General features: G+C 31.8%; 2 protein-coding genes across 3 annotated transcripts in view; both read left to right on the top strand.

Annotated features, from left to right (window-relative positions):
* Window positions 1–6,629: 6,629 nt before the first annotated feature.
* LOC139496376 (homeobox protein OTX1 B-like) lies at window positions 6,630–10,949 on the top strand. The gene is made up of 4 exons (XM_071284953.1): window positions 6,630–6,723; window positions 7,836–7,937; window positions 8,768–8,928; window positions 10,209–10,949. The coding sequence occupies exons 1-4, from the start codon at window positions 6,664–6,666 to the stop codon at window positions 10,783–10,785; spliced, it is 900 nt and encodes a 299-aa protein (XP_071141054.1). The 5' UTR covers window positions 6,630–6,663; the 3' UTR covers window positions 10,786–10,949.
* Window positions 10,950–14,836: 3,887 nt separating this feature from the next.
* LOC139496367 (xaa-Pro aminopeptidase ApepP-like) overlaps window positions 14,837–15,302 on the top strand; it is a 48,351-nt gene continuing 47,885 nt past the window's right edge. Inside the window, exon 1 of one of the 2 annotated variants that reach the window (XM_071284901.1) lies at window positions 14,837–15,086. In XM_071284901.1, coding sequence (XP_071141002.1) covers window positions 15,032–15,086 — 55 coding nt within the window. In that variant the 5' untranslated portion in view covers window positions 14,837–15,031. The remainder of the gene's footprint in view (window positions 15,087–15,302) is intronic. The other variant, XM_071284920.1, reaches the window with a different exon arrangement.

Here is a 15,302-nt window from a genome sequence, read left to right as displayed (position 1 = left end):
TATATTGACTATAGCGAGTATAATAGCCTCAGAAAAAATGTCACTTGTCGAAAGATATGATGAACAAAATATCGTTGCGTTTAAGACGTTTTTTGTAAATTTTCGACTCTTAGGTCCCATTAAATTACAAACCTTGGATTAAAAATAATTATGTACTTAAAATTGCTAAATGTGCGAAAACTTTAATTTATCAACATTAAAGACATATAATACAATTGTAAAGTTAAATAGTTCAGCGCGTGTGTCCGACGAAGAATCAAAGGCGAGGATTACATGCAATTATCTGTTTCTTTTCATACCTAACTGTTATAATTTACATTGTAAAAACAATAATATTTTTAAAAATGGCTTCAGTATGAGACGGGCTTGTGTGATTTTTGCAATTAATTTTGAATCCATTGCTAATCGTTACGCGGAAAGATGAAAGAGACAGCATAAGAGAACGTTGGCTTGTTGTTTTTACAATAGAATCTTTTAAAATTGCAATAACTCAAAATTTTACATCATTGAATGTTTTTTACTAGTTGTTGAAACAACGTTTAACACAGTGAATCCCTAGAATTAAGGTAGGCAGTTTAAGTTATTTTAAAGTCTTATATCTAGTTCTTTTTCAGTTTGTATAAAATTAGATTACCAATTAGGGAGGTACTCGTAGGCTAGCTAACGTTTAACTTGTCCCGCTTATGTGTACTGTACTTTTTTCTTCATCATACATTTGGCTAAAGCACAAGAAACACATTTTAACTGTCTATAACATGTACACGAATTCAAATCTAAATAATGGATAGAAGACAACGATTCTACATAATCTATTTTGTTTAATTGTCCAAAAATTGCTCAAAATGATAGATTATCGATTGAAAAATACTAAAATGGAGAACGGAAAACGAAACATGCCTTCGAAAGTAATCTAGACGAAAAACATCATTTACGTATGATGTATTACATTTCGAATAATGAATCACCTATTCCTCAAAATGAAACAGTTAAGATCTTTTCGAGTATTTTTTGTAGTTCGCCTGCTAATATATATGCTTAGCCCCGCCACGTTCTGTTTGTCACAAATCAGGAGACTGAAATTCTGTGCTTCTCGTTTTCAATCAAGCCGTTAGTTTCTCGCTTAAATTGTTCAGTTGAGACCTTTTATATACTAGTCAACAAAGGAAACGATACAAGACAATGTATTTTCCATATAATTATAATGAAATTGGATACACTGTACCTACATTAATTATTGCCCAATTGCTCTAATTGTCACAGAGTTGCAGATATTTGAATACTAAATTCTCATCTTTGAAATTAAGTGCTGACTTTTGTCCTCATTTTCCGCATAATTAATTTGACCCCTTTGTGTAATAACTCGGTATTTTATAACTTTCCAATTTGGTCAGCTTTTTTTTTTTTTAAATCATATGCATTTGCTTTGTAAATGAATGTTTTTCATTGGATTATTTAAAAGTTTTTCCTATTTATCATAGTTTATGTTTAACTGGAGTTCAAACTTTTGTATCGTGTCTCTTGTTGACTCGGAAAGCTTGCTTTGCTGTATGCGTTTTTCATTGATGAAAGCCTTACAGTGGCCTTTAGTTGTAAATAATTGATGTTGTAGTCATTTGGTCTCATTTACAATCTTCTTTTCATATAAAGTTTGTGTAACGAAAATACTTTTGGGATGAATAGCAAATACTAAATAAAATGCAAATGTTTTAAACTGAAAGAAAACATATTCATTGGTGTCATCAATTGCAATATTAAAAAAAATAAATGTCATGAATGATATTTCTAGATCTAATCCAAAATCAAAATCTAAATAAATTCTGTTCTTTCATAAAATTGTCAACAAAAAGGGTAATTTTCTGTATTTGGAAACAACTTTTTCATCTGGTCTTTCTCTCTCCTTACATTTGTATATTGTATTTTTTTTATGCTATCATCGATTTGTTTTTATGTAAAACTCTGCAGCTTTTTTTTATATTGGTGAAAAAAATGCTACACAGTTGTACATCTAGTTTTTTTTTATTTTTATTTTTTTAAATTGTCTTAAAATTTACAGTTTTATACGTCAAAGTATTTATCATAAATACATTCATAATATCTTTCAATAACTAAATGGTCAATTTACTCTCAGAAAATATTAATATTGAAAAGTGTCGTAAATGCATGTATACAGGATATTACTCATTTTAAATCTGATGGATAGTTATCTCATTGGCAATCATACCACTATATGTCTCTTCTTAGAACTAAACCGAGTCTGTTACTGTTCTGACAATCAATCTGAATAAACCACAGCTATCTTACTCCTTAATGTAAGATACAGACAATAATAATTTACATTATTATAAAAAAAATAGCAATAAAAAACACCTTTTAACTTCATTTGAAAACGATTATTGATTGGACGGTAGCTGTATAGATGTGTTTTAAATGCACCGAGCAATATCAAAGGTGTTGTTTCCACAATAAATGTTTGATGTTAGTGTGTATTTACTTTGTTCATCCATGATTTGAATCATTTATGCATAACAATTAATTCTCTAGCATTGTGAATTGTTTTTTTTACAATCACTACTGTACAGTAGCATTTTCCATTTGTTAGTGTTAATTAATCAAAGAATGACAAAAACATGGCCCCTCTTTTCAATCTATAGTCCATTAGTCATATAGAATGAAATTCAAAACAGTGTGGCTGTGGCCATTGATTGACATATTAAATTCATCCATTGACTGGGACAATTTAGGTGAACGTTTGTATGTAACGACCACTGCTCACTATGTACTTTTTAAAGACACTTAAACTATGGGGTCACCAAAGGTTCTCAACACCTTAATAAAGTAATTCGAAAAATTAATCAGAAATAACACGATGTTTTGATTTATATCAATTATATAAATCAAAACATAAAGGTTATTACTGATTAATTTTTTGACTTATTTTATAATTAAAGGCGTTAAGAAACCTTTGGTGACCCCACAGTTTAAATGTCTATCGTAGGTACGTCATGAACAGTGGTCGTTACAGACAAACGTTCACGTAAAATTTCCCAGTAAATGGATGAATTTAATGTGTCAATCAATGGCCACAGCCACACTGTTTTGAATTTCATTCTATTGGTCTTGTCCCTTGACAATTGGGAGGTATAAGCCAGGAATAAAGAGCTAACAAAGATACTCAGATAAAGCTTTCTTTAAACCTCCAGACATCACGCTCTTTTTAATCGTATTTGATAAATCAATTTACCCTTTTTACTGTAAAAGTAAAGTAACGTAATCTTTATTTAAGGTGGTATGGGTGTCTTCCTCCATCTTGGATTGAAAAAAACAGAGAACCAAAGGTCCAGATTTTCTATCAAGTTAGCAATATTTGATGCACGAATGCAGATATTTAATGTAAATTTTCATTTAACAGAACCAATTTATAAAAAAATAACTTATAGATATTAACATTTTTGCAAATGTTGATTATTTTTGGTTGTTTGTAAAAAAAAAAATCAAATTGCAATTTTAAGGGGAGGTAACTCTAAAACAGTGCATTTTCTGAAGGATTCTACATGGGATTTTCCTATTTTGTATTTTAGCCAGAAAAAAACGTATGGTGATCCTATCTTTTCTTTTGATATTCTGAAAGCATTGTCTGAAAGTCATCTTTTCCTTAGGTATTTAACAATTCTATCATTTTGTTTAGTTTCTAATCACAAAATGGTGTTTTTTTCCTGTATAATCCATACAAAATGTGTCATTTTGTCACGTCCTGTAGCTTGAGAAAATGCGCGGTGACCTATCATTTTTATTTTATTTTTCAACATATATCAATAGATACTACGTTTTGGCAAAGTATGAACAAATTCTATCATTTTTATTTTAGATTCCCATACCACCTTAAAGTCGGGTTGCATATAATTATACTAAATAACAATGAACATGAGCTCTTAAGAGCACTTTAAACCGACTGATATAAATAAACAAAACATACATGTAATATGTCTGTATGTTTGTGTTGTATGTGTATCTGATGTTATTACATGTATGTTTTGTTTATTTATATCAGTCGGTTTAAAGTGCTCTTAAGAGCTCATGTTATATATATATATAACTCGTCTAAACATCAACCCAACAATGTTAGATCTGTAAATTTGCTTTCGCAAATTTTTTGGTTCTTCCCTCGCCGGGATTCGAACCCATGCTACTGTGATATCGTGACACCAAATCGCCTGCACTGCAGCCGTCCCGCTAGACCACACGACCACCTGGGCTCTCAAAAAAAGAGCTTTCGCTGGCCGTGTGTTACCTTTCCTCGTCAGTTTTAATCTAGCGGCGTACTACAGTACATGATATATAAGGCATGAAGATGTTATTGTTACAGATCAGCTAAATTCTCTATAGTAAAGGATCCTACAAATTAATGTAATATACAGTCACAGAAAATAATTATATTTATAAGTACGTCTGAGTCAGTGACAACTCTACAACAGATGTATCCATCGGATCGCCATCAATGATGGTGATACATGGCTGTGTACATAATGTATATACAACTCGTCTAAACATCAACCCAACAATGTTAGATCTGTAAATTTGCTTTTATATATATATATTAATATATCGATAGCAAATGCAGAATAAAAGCTAAGCAAGTTATATATTAAAACAAATCTCAAATGTCAACACATAGTAGCACATAGTATTTATATCGGAATAGCACATGCAAAATAATAGATGTATGCCAATGATGGTGCACAGCATAGAATAACGATATGTCCGAAACATCTATTTCAAATTAGTATTATGCTGAAACTTATGGAATCAAAGAGATAATTTTATGATATGATTTATGAACTTGGGGGAAAATTACATCATTTGGAGTTATAAAAGAGTTGACAAAAAGTCAAAATCTCAAATGTTATTTAACAATTATATCAATTGTCAGATGTATTAAAATACAGATTGATTAAAAAATTCCAAATAATTTTTTTTTTATAAGCGTATTGTATAATAATATTTGATCAAAATGGCATTATTTGGTAAGTTCAAACATATTTTATTTGCAAAAGTAGCAAAAGGCATCGGACACAAGTTAAAACATTATTAGTGACGTCATCTTCCTAATTATTTGGTAGAATAGTGATACAAAGCGACAACAAAATTAGCGAAGAACATTTTGTCAAGGACTTTTATCATACCACTTGATATTTATTTATGCACATATTTAATCTTTCTTAGGACAATATCTCCTTAGATAATGTTTTATTCTTGAACTTTTTACTGAATATCCTTCATTTTGAACTCCTTTAATAAACAGCTGCGCAATGAGCGCATGATACGCCCATCGCGTTTTAAAAGAATATAGTTCAATGTCATATCAGAAATTAATGAAATTTAAAACTGAAGGGCGGTTATATTTATAGACATAAAGAAATCACCACTGAATACTGTCCAAAGCACTGTAAAAGGTATTGTCTTAAAAAACTGGAACATCACCCCTTTTTTATGAATAAAATCCAATAACTTGCATTGGAAATATAAAATCTTTATGTCCGGCATGTTGAATACGGACGGATGTCGTACATGTGAGCGCGCTTACAATACTCCAGACGGACAGAGAGACGGACGGGCTGACGCATGGTATTTCCCCGTCCTTTACAGAGCGTTGACAAACTCAATATATTTGATATCTCAATTAAAAAATATATTGCATTTGCCTACGGTGAAAAATGCAACCTATGTCATTTCATTATAAAGTAAACATGTATTATTGTTAATTGCAAAAACTTAATAAACATATTAGCTGCATTCAAGTATAAAACTTTTTCGATATAGCGATAAAGTTTTGTTGAAATATAATTTGGATTGTGTCCCCCCTCCCCCGTTACTATTCATTGTTTTATTTATGAATTTGTCAATGCTATTGCAGTCTGGAACCCCCCCCCCCCCCCAAAAAAAAAAAACCAACAACAAAAAAAAAACCAAAAAAAAACTACTCGCATGCATATACGATAATTCCGGAATATTCAGTCAAACAAATTAAAAAAGAGCCATACGGTATGTTTTTTTTTCATTGTAGAAGGCCTAATTATCATTTGCAAAGTTTAATTGTGTCCATACTAATTCATGGTGCGCTTCATCATATAGTTATAAGAAGATGTGGTATGAGTGCTAATGAGACAACTCTCCATCCAAGTCACAATTTGTAATAGTAAACAATTATAAGTCGAAGTACGGTATTCAACACGGACCGTTGGCTCACATCCGACATCAAGCTATAAAGGGCCATAACAATGGCTTGTGTAAAACCATTCAAACGGGAAAACTCACGTTATAATCTACATAAAAATGCAGAGAAACGATAAACGCTTATGAACCACATCAACAAACGACAACTACTGAACATCAGATTCCTGACTTAGAACAGGTGCAAACAAATCCAGCGAGTTTAAACATATTAATAGGTACCAACCCCCACCCCTATAACCTGTTTTTACCGGTAGACTGAACATAAACATATTGTTTAGAATTGTTATTACGTTGTAAGAATAAGCTTAACTTTCGCAATAGTGATGACAATATATGCATTGTGTTTGCCTTTGATGTGTTATTGTACACTCTGTAGTTAATATGGTTTTATATTATTATTTTTCTTTCAATTTTATTTGTTTCGTTTTCAGAATGGGTTTGAAAGATGATCTTCAGTCTCGTCGTGGCAGAACCAAATACACCACTGAGCAGGTATATACATATTACAATAATTCAATAATGATAAAATTTAGTTGAAAAATAAGTACACCGTATACGACAAAGAAGCTCAGTACGATAAAGACAAATGCATTCTTTAAAATTGGCATCTGAAAGGGTGTAATATCAAATATTATAATGTCAAATCAGCTCTTTTGATTCATTGATTTAACAACAATGCAAAAAATATCTTTCTATAAAGTTGTTCTATGTAAAAGTTATGATTGAATAAACGAAGATTAAGGGTAAGCGTGAAACGAAACAGTAACTCCATGGAACTTGTTACACAAATACACATCTTCATGTATGTCGAAGTCTTCAAAGTAGTTTAGTCCGAAAACAAATATTCTTACATTGCCAATTGAAATCCTACATTCTATCACAAATCTTAAGCATCAATCAATCAATCAATCAATCAATCAATCAATGAATCAATGAATCAATGAATCAATGAATCAATGAATCAATCAATCAATCAATCAATCAATCAATCAATCAATCAATCAATCAACTTGAAATCTTGCATTATATCACAGATCTAATTTTTTAAGCATTTAAAAATGTACTGATGTAATGACGAGAATTTTTCAGTCAATCAATCAATCATGCCCTACTTAAACAATCATTAATGTATGATCTTCTCACATTTTCCCATAATTCGGAAAGTCATCGGCATGTTACATGTACCAACCGTTAATACACGTATAATTTTAACTAGATCCAAACCACGGACCGTCCTCTTTTCCTTCCAACAATAAATAAACATTATAGTTTTGTTCAGAACTAATGACCATGAAAGATTGGAGGTATACAATAATATATACCACTTCCATGCAATAACGAACCCCTCTCCATTCCAAATATTGACAGAAACGAGGGCAAAGAAAAATTTCAACTTCTGACCGCAAATTCAATAATCATTTGAGGATAAGATGACTAAAAATACAAAAGACTGATATATTGGCGGTACATATTTAATCATGTTTATATTAATGCAAAACTAAGGCGCTTATTTTATTTGTTACAAAGCCAATATATTTCAATATTAATATATTCAAAAATTTGTACAAGAAACTTGTTTTCAAATTGAGTTTTCTTTGTTTCAGTTGTATGCTTTGGAGAGGTCATTTTGTCTGTCTCAGTATCCAGACACCGCCACAATGGAGGAGCTTGCTGACATGTGTAATGTTCCAACAGATAAAATATCAGTATGTATAGAGTAACAACTAAATTATTCTAAATGTATATGTCATGATGCCTATTTTATCATTTAAACAAACTAATGGACAGAGGAAAAAATTGTTGGTTACAGTTAACTGGACAATGATACAAACATATTCAGGACTAGATATAATGAATACGAACCCATGTGTAATAAACCGACACAGTGTGTCAATTTTTTAAAACAGGACTATTTTTATTGAAAACATATATATCGCCAAGCTGCCCTGCAAAAAATTCGAATCTGATATTAGATATTATATTTGTATTTTATTGTTCATTATCTCCACGTTCATGCATCCCCCCCCCCCCCCTACACTGTTGGGTTTCAAATAAAATTAACATATGTGGTTAAAAGAGATGTTGTCGATTCTTCTAAATGTATTTTCCTCACAGGGTAAAAATTGAAAGATGTTGAAACTCTAGTGAATATTGATAGTCTATTCAATATCCTTTAAGAAAAGTTTGTAAAAATTATATACTAGTATATCCATTCACCAAAATTTTACTTGTTATTTTTTTCAAAATGATGTTTAAAGTTTTATCGTTGTAGACAATTTCAACAAAATATGGAAATTTATCCAAAAGACATCCATGATCAAATCATTTTATTTTCTACATGATTAGGAAATAATTTCGGTGCTGTTAAGATTTTCCTTCTCATCCTTTTTTTTGGGGGGGGGGGGGGGGGGGGGGGAGGACAAATTGGCTTCAAATATAAACAATCTCAGGCTAAATGCCTTAGTGTGTATATCCCGTAGTACACATATTAAGTTGTCAGAGTACTGTTAATAATTAACTGATTGTTTATTTTCAGACATGGTTCCAGAACAGAAGGTCTAAGTTTAAACGTCAATCTAAAGACTCCAATATTGCCTGGATGAGGAAACACATCTTCAACAGAGACCCAGCAATAAAAGAAAATCATGTACTGTCACCACCAACAACAGAAAGTACCAAGTGTGCTCCTAAATCAAAGTAAGTATATATGTATTTATTGAATAATTTACAAAACATAATCAATCGTTGTCCTCTACGAAAAAAAATAATTTGAGAATTTGAGAGATACCTTACCGGGCAAATAAAACTAAATTAGGGAATTCAACATCTTTAAGAATAAAAATACGTTATTGGCGATCATTTACGGTTAGAAATACCTGATACGAAAGAAAAAAAATAAAATATATAGTCTAAAAAATTCGTATGTTTCTTCTGTTTTTTTCACGATAAACTAAGAAACAGTTTTAAAAAATCATAAGATCCTTATGTATTACCTTATTTATTCAATTTCAGTAACCAGCAACTAACGTTAATTATTACTTTTTGTTTGTTTTGGATATTTGTATCGTCAATAACTGTTTTGTTGCTGTGCATAATACTCAATTTAAAGTAAAAATAAAGTAACTAGAATACCAAGGATAATTTAAAACGGAATGTCCATTATAAATGGTAAAATCAAAAGCCCAAACACATAAAACGAATTGAAAACAGCTGTCATATTCCTAACTTGGTACAGGAATTTCCTTATGTAGACAAAGGTAAATTAAACCATGTTTTGTAGCTAGCTTAAACTCTCACTTGTATGACAGTTGCATAAAATTTAATCGTTGTATGACTTGAACACAATATTTGTTGAAGACATGATCACAACCTGAAAATATTAGTAATGTAACAAAACTACATTGAAGTAGAAGCCTAAGTTCCTTTTTACTCAGCCTGATTTCGAGAAAGCAAAATTCAAATAAAAGAATTTAAAAATGACAGATTGGTTAAATGTTGTGTGTTCAACGTCTAACAGAAAATGTTTTATAATTTGGAAGAGAGATAATTAACAATATATCTGGAGAAATGAACGGCAATAATGTCAATTGTCACTTGGAAACGAGGGTGTGTGGGTTAGTGTACAAAATTTTGCATTACAACAGATTAATTTTGCACCCTTCAATATATAGTTGTTACATGTTGGTTTTTTTTGCGTGAAGAAAATTGGCACTCTCCCTAGACATCGAGTTCTACTCCCCATTGTAACAATTTTGGACTTCCTGTCCAGCATAACTCGAACCTATCTTTCTTTAGCATGTGTTTTCTAACGAAGGATTTATTATACCTTGTCAACACTAGCTTGGTTCGAAACTTACAGAGAAAAAATTCTATTGACATGTAACCGAGCAAATCAATTAGTTTATTCCTATCGATGCAAAATATTGAACTTCGTTAATATAAATTATCATAAATTTAATTGTATCTTTTCTTTTCAGTTTGTCATATATGACAAGTGTGTCTTCTAGTTATTCGTCTTCTCCAACACCGTTCTACCCGCCTGTAGGTCCATATGACATGTTCAACGACATCTTACGTGACATCAGCTCTACCTCTAACCAACCAACCATGGGAAATTCTACGCTAGTTCAGCAATTTGACAACAAGACAACGCTATCAGCAGAGTCATCTCCAGACATGAAACAAGCAAAAACATCGCCATTACAGTCTTCAACTCCACAGCAGTGTTCTGATCAGCATTTACAATTCAGTCAACTTCAAGACAGGGTCTCGCCAGTCTATAGCTCACCACCACAACAAATGTCGTCGCCAGACCAAGAATACATGCTCAACTCATCATCAGATAGTTCTTCATGTAGTATCCAGACATCTCCGCCATCATATCATCACAACGCTACACAACATCAGACGTCACCACCAACTCAACACCAGACCTCACTTCCAACTCAAAATCATCCAGTGTTGTTTCAACGTCCGTACTACCTTCATCAAGCGTATCCATGGCAATACTTTCAGACCTCAGTAGCAGTAGCACATCGTATGTATCGACGCTAACCGTCAAATGTTGTTTTGTAGTGTCTTTGTGGATTATAACACTAATGTACTAAACTTATTGTTATAGGTGACTTTCGATGTGAACATCTGTATATTATGTTTGAATTTGTATAAATATCAAAATGATAGTGCTAAAACAAAATAATTAAAGTTCATTTGCTTGTCTTGTGTGTTGATATAATTTTTTTATCCATCATTTAAGACCATTTCCATTTTTATTCATACATTAAATGTTGATGAATAGAAAATATGTTGGGTATAATTTCAACGCGACATCTACCAAAGAACACAAAAAACCCAACAACATCGAAGCGAAATATAGACGTCAACATATGGCCAATAAACATAAACAAATGTGAACAGATCTAACTGTGACTTAGTATAATAAAGATCTACAACCAAAGCAAGTTTCTATAAAAAGGCAATCTTTACAGGTAAATAGCGATTGTAACATCACTGAATGACTCTATCACCGTATATGTAATCGCATTAGCACAACAACGGATGCAACATGTGGAGCAGGAACTGCTGACCTTTTCTGGCATATTTATTTATTCCCTCCCACCCCGGCCAGTGTTTTGTTTCGTTTGGGTTTATGTTGCTCAATCTTTAGTAATCGATATTGGGTTTTGTTTTTTGTCTTTTCGCCGTCTTTCTGTTGTTGTTTTTTTGCCATGGTGTTGTAAGTTTTCTTTGTATGTGTTTGTGTGTTCCCTTTGTATCGTCTTCTTTTATCTGTATAAAAAGCAACAGAATGAAATTCATAACACAAAATTGCTAACTAAATACAATCTAAGGTATACCAAAGTTTACTCTAATCAGATTGGGTCAAAGAACACAATCAACAAGAAAAAAAACACCTAAGAAATTAACAAAAAAATGGACTGGCAAACTGTTTTTAGCTTCTATTACATTGGCGAATTCATGATAGCTTTACATTTTAAAGTGCAGCGAATGTTTGTAAGGTATTTTAATGCCCCATCTACTATAGTAGAGGGGTAGTATGTGCTTCCGTTCGTTCGTTTGTCCGTCCGTCCCGCCTCCGGTTAAAGATTTTGGTCAAGGTAGTTTTTGATGAAGTTGAAGTCCAATCACCTTAAAACTTAGTACACATGTGCCCTATGATATGATCTTTATAATTAGAAAGCCAAATTAGAGTTTTGATCCCAATTTCACTGTCCACTGAACTTAGAAAATGATGGTGCAAGTTTCAGGTTACAGTTTTTGGTCAAGGTAGTTTTTGATAAAGTTGAAGTCCCATCAACTTGAAACTTAGTACACATGTGTCCCATGATATGATCTTTTTAATTTAAAATCAAAATAAGGGTTTTGATCCCAATTTCACGGTCAACTGAACATAGAAAATGATAGTACAAGTTTCAGGTTAAAGTTTTGGTCAAGACGGTAGTTTTTGATGAAGTTGAAGTCCAATCAATTTGAAACTTAGTACACATGTTCCCTATGATATTATCTTTCTAATTTAAATGACAAATTAGAGTTCTTACCCCAATTTCACGGTCCACTTAACACATAAAATGATAGTGCGAGTGGGGTATCCGTGTACTATGGACACATTCTTGTTTAACTATTATTTTTATTCTTTTACTGAAAAAAAAAACACATTAAAGAGAAAGGAGTAGATCCAGTAAGACCCCTTTTTGGCCCCAAAATATAACAGTTATAAAAAAATTGTTAAAATGTAAACTTTTAGTTATTTATTGGAAAGAAGAATGCTTCTTCTACATAAATATGAACTATTTTTGACAATGCAATGCACATATATCGGGAACTAACATCATTAAGTCATGCTGAATTACAGAAATCTTCACAATTTTAGCATTTTAGTTAAATTTAAGACGGTTTCTGTATAAAATGAAAGTGGCCGCATTTGTGTTCATTCTTATTATTGAAATGTCAGTTGTATTCGATGAAAAAATACATAAAATATATAAAGGTTGAGGATGAACACGGATGCGGCCAGTTACATTTTTGACAAAAAACATCTGAAAAGTGACATTTTTTGGCATATTTGATAGATTTTTCATATTAGAGAGTGAATCGGAGAGTTTTTAATGACTAAATCAGTTATAATCTTTCCAATATAGTAATTGAATCAAATTCAAGCGTTTAAAAAGTCTTTAAAATCTTTCGTCGGATGAACCTGAAATTTGAGGCCATCGGCCCTTACCGAACCTACTCCTTCATAGTTGCTATTCGTATTTACCAGAGCTAGATTAACAAATGTTCTTAATATAAACAACATTCTCTTTCGTTCTTCTTTCTCTGTTTGTCTCGTTCGTCTAACTTTTTTACATCTCTGTAGTACAATTTTAAATCAATATCATTGTTTGCACAACGGTTTATCAGAATACCGCCGCAAATGATCATAATACTATTTGCTAAATATAACCTTTAAGTATCTACTGTATACACTTAAATCTTGACAAGTATGGAACAACTGACAAGTTTGATGATTATGATACTGGGAGTACTGTGATATATCTTGATGATTTTTCAAACTATTAATCGGTATTTTATAATTAGCTTAACATGTTAGCTTGGACATTTTTAAATACTTACATTCGAAACAAAAATAAACATTCAATGAATCGAGAAATATATGGTCTAAAGATTAAATTTCGCGTATTGGATACTTAAAAGGCCAAGAGCCATGGAGTTCATCTATTAAATCTTTACATAAATAATGATAGGAAATTCAATATATGCGACAAACATATAACTGGTTCTATTAGCGCATAGAAAGGCATTTACTATTCGTTTTATTTGATGATCAGCTAGACCTGAGTGATTTATAATTCAACAGTATATATAATATTGTTAGTTTTAGGTGACGATATTATGTTTTTTTTATGCCCCACCTACGATAGTAGTGGGGCATTATGTTTTCTGGTCTGCACGTCCGTCCGTCCGTTCGTCCCGCTTCAGGTTTAAGTTTTTGATCAAGGTAGTTTTTAATGAAGCTGAAGTCCAATCAACTTGAAACTTAGTACACATGTTCCTTAGGATATGATCTTTCTAATTTTAAAGCCAAATTAGACTTTTGACCTCAATTTCACGGTTCACTGAACATAGAAAATGATAATGCGAGTGGGGCATCCGTGTACTATGGACACATTCTTGTTTAAAATATGATATTCTAACATTAAGTCCTTCAAACGCTTTGAGTACACACCCGTGGTAAAATATGAATATATTGCCAGTGCTGTTCCGATTGTACTCCCACGTCATATGCTTTTTTATGAATGAGATACCCGACGTCATAGAACAATGACGTTAGAATGCAAGCATTTTACGGGAAAATACACGCTTGTGAATCCGAAAATCATCACAAGGAAACATACACAAATGATGCTAAAATGTGGCAAAAGCCCTTTATTGTACATCATATATAAGACATATAAATAAATTATCATTCAAATTCATCCAAAACTGTCTAAATACATTATTTTAAATAGTTTAAGCATGTCACTAATGCAGTTTGCTCCGTTCTTTTATGCTAGTTTATTAGTGCGTTTATTTATGGGAACGGCAAATATTTGCCTACACCTAGAGCGCTTCGATCCAAAAGAATTGCCGTATGTGTCCTATCAGAATCGAAATAATTCATGGGGGCTTGAATATATCTAGATTTTACCACGGGTTGTCCCTTTATGCCGATATTTTACCCCTCGCTATCGCTCAGGGGTAAAATATTTGTCATAAAGGGCCAACCCGTGGTAAAATCACGATATATTCAAGCCCCCATGAATTATTTCTTAATCATACGATGGAAGATCGGCCATCAAATCAAAATTAGCTCCAGGTCTAAAGTCATAACAATAAAGAGTAAGAACAAGTAAAATAATCATTATTTTCCCACCAAAACTAAAAGAATTATTGCATATTTATTTTTTCAAAATCTTAAAGATATATTAACTTTTAAAGTTGACAAGAAATTTTATAAAATACAAATTATCAATATATTCATAGCCTTTTTTAAAGGTAGATCATATAAATATCCCATTTCCTTTTCCAAGAAAACTAAACAAAATTGTGCACACGAAAAAGATCGGCTTTTGTCAGAAAATGCGAAGTCACCCAATCCATTATAAAAACTATCTTCTAAATAAGAAAACAGGAAATACGGTTTTGAACTTTCCTTAATAATGTAACTTTTACAAAGAAATTTTTGGGCTTGCCGGAGATAAATAAAGCTACATTTTCTATTAAAGGAATAGTGATAAAAATGTTGAACGGCATCTGTACAGAGTCGACATGTATAATTGTTTTATTTTTTACAGGTATGTCATGTATTGTATATTTGTAGACTATGGTACAGTTTAAATATGTGTTAATTGGTTAAACCAAGCACGCTCTTTTTTTTTTTAAATGTATTTAGCTTATTGCTATCGTTTTTTGTCCTGAACATGCACATCATATTTGCAAGTGGACGTCAAGCAACCAACAATCAATCATCAATCGTTCCGATAACGCAATAAATCCTATAGCCATACATA

Source organism: Mytilus edulis, chromosome 1 (genome assembly GCF_963676685.1).
Source record: "Mytilus edulis chromosome 1, xbMytEdul2.2, whole genome shotgun sequence".
Taxonomy (NCBI): domain Eukaryota; kingdom Metazoa; phylum Mollusca; class Bivalvia; order Mytilida; family Mytilidae; genus Mytilus; species Mytilus edulis.
This window is presented reverse-complemented; position numbering and strand designations above follow the sequence as displayed.

Excerpts from the sequence above, each read along its gene's own strand:
- LOC139496376 (XM_071284953.1), top strand. The coding sequence starts at position 6,664 with ATGGGTTTGAAAGATGATCTTCAGTCTCGTCGTGGCAGAACCAAATAC. Across the intron at positions 6,724-7,835 it reads CCAAATACACCACTGAGCAG|TTGTATGCTTTGGAGAGGTC; the intron begins GTATATACATAT and ends TCTTTGTTTCAG. Across the intron at positions 8,929-10,208 it reads AAGTGTGCTCCTAAATCAAA|TTTGTCATATATGACAAGTG; the intron begins GTAAGTATATAT and ends TTTTCTTTTCAG.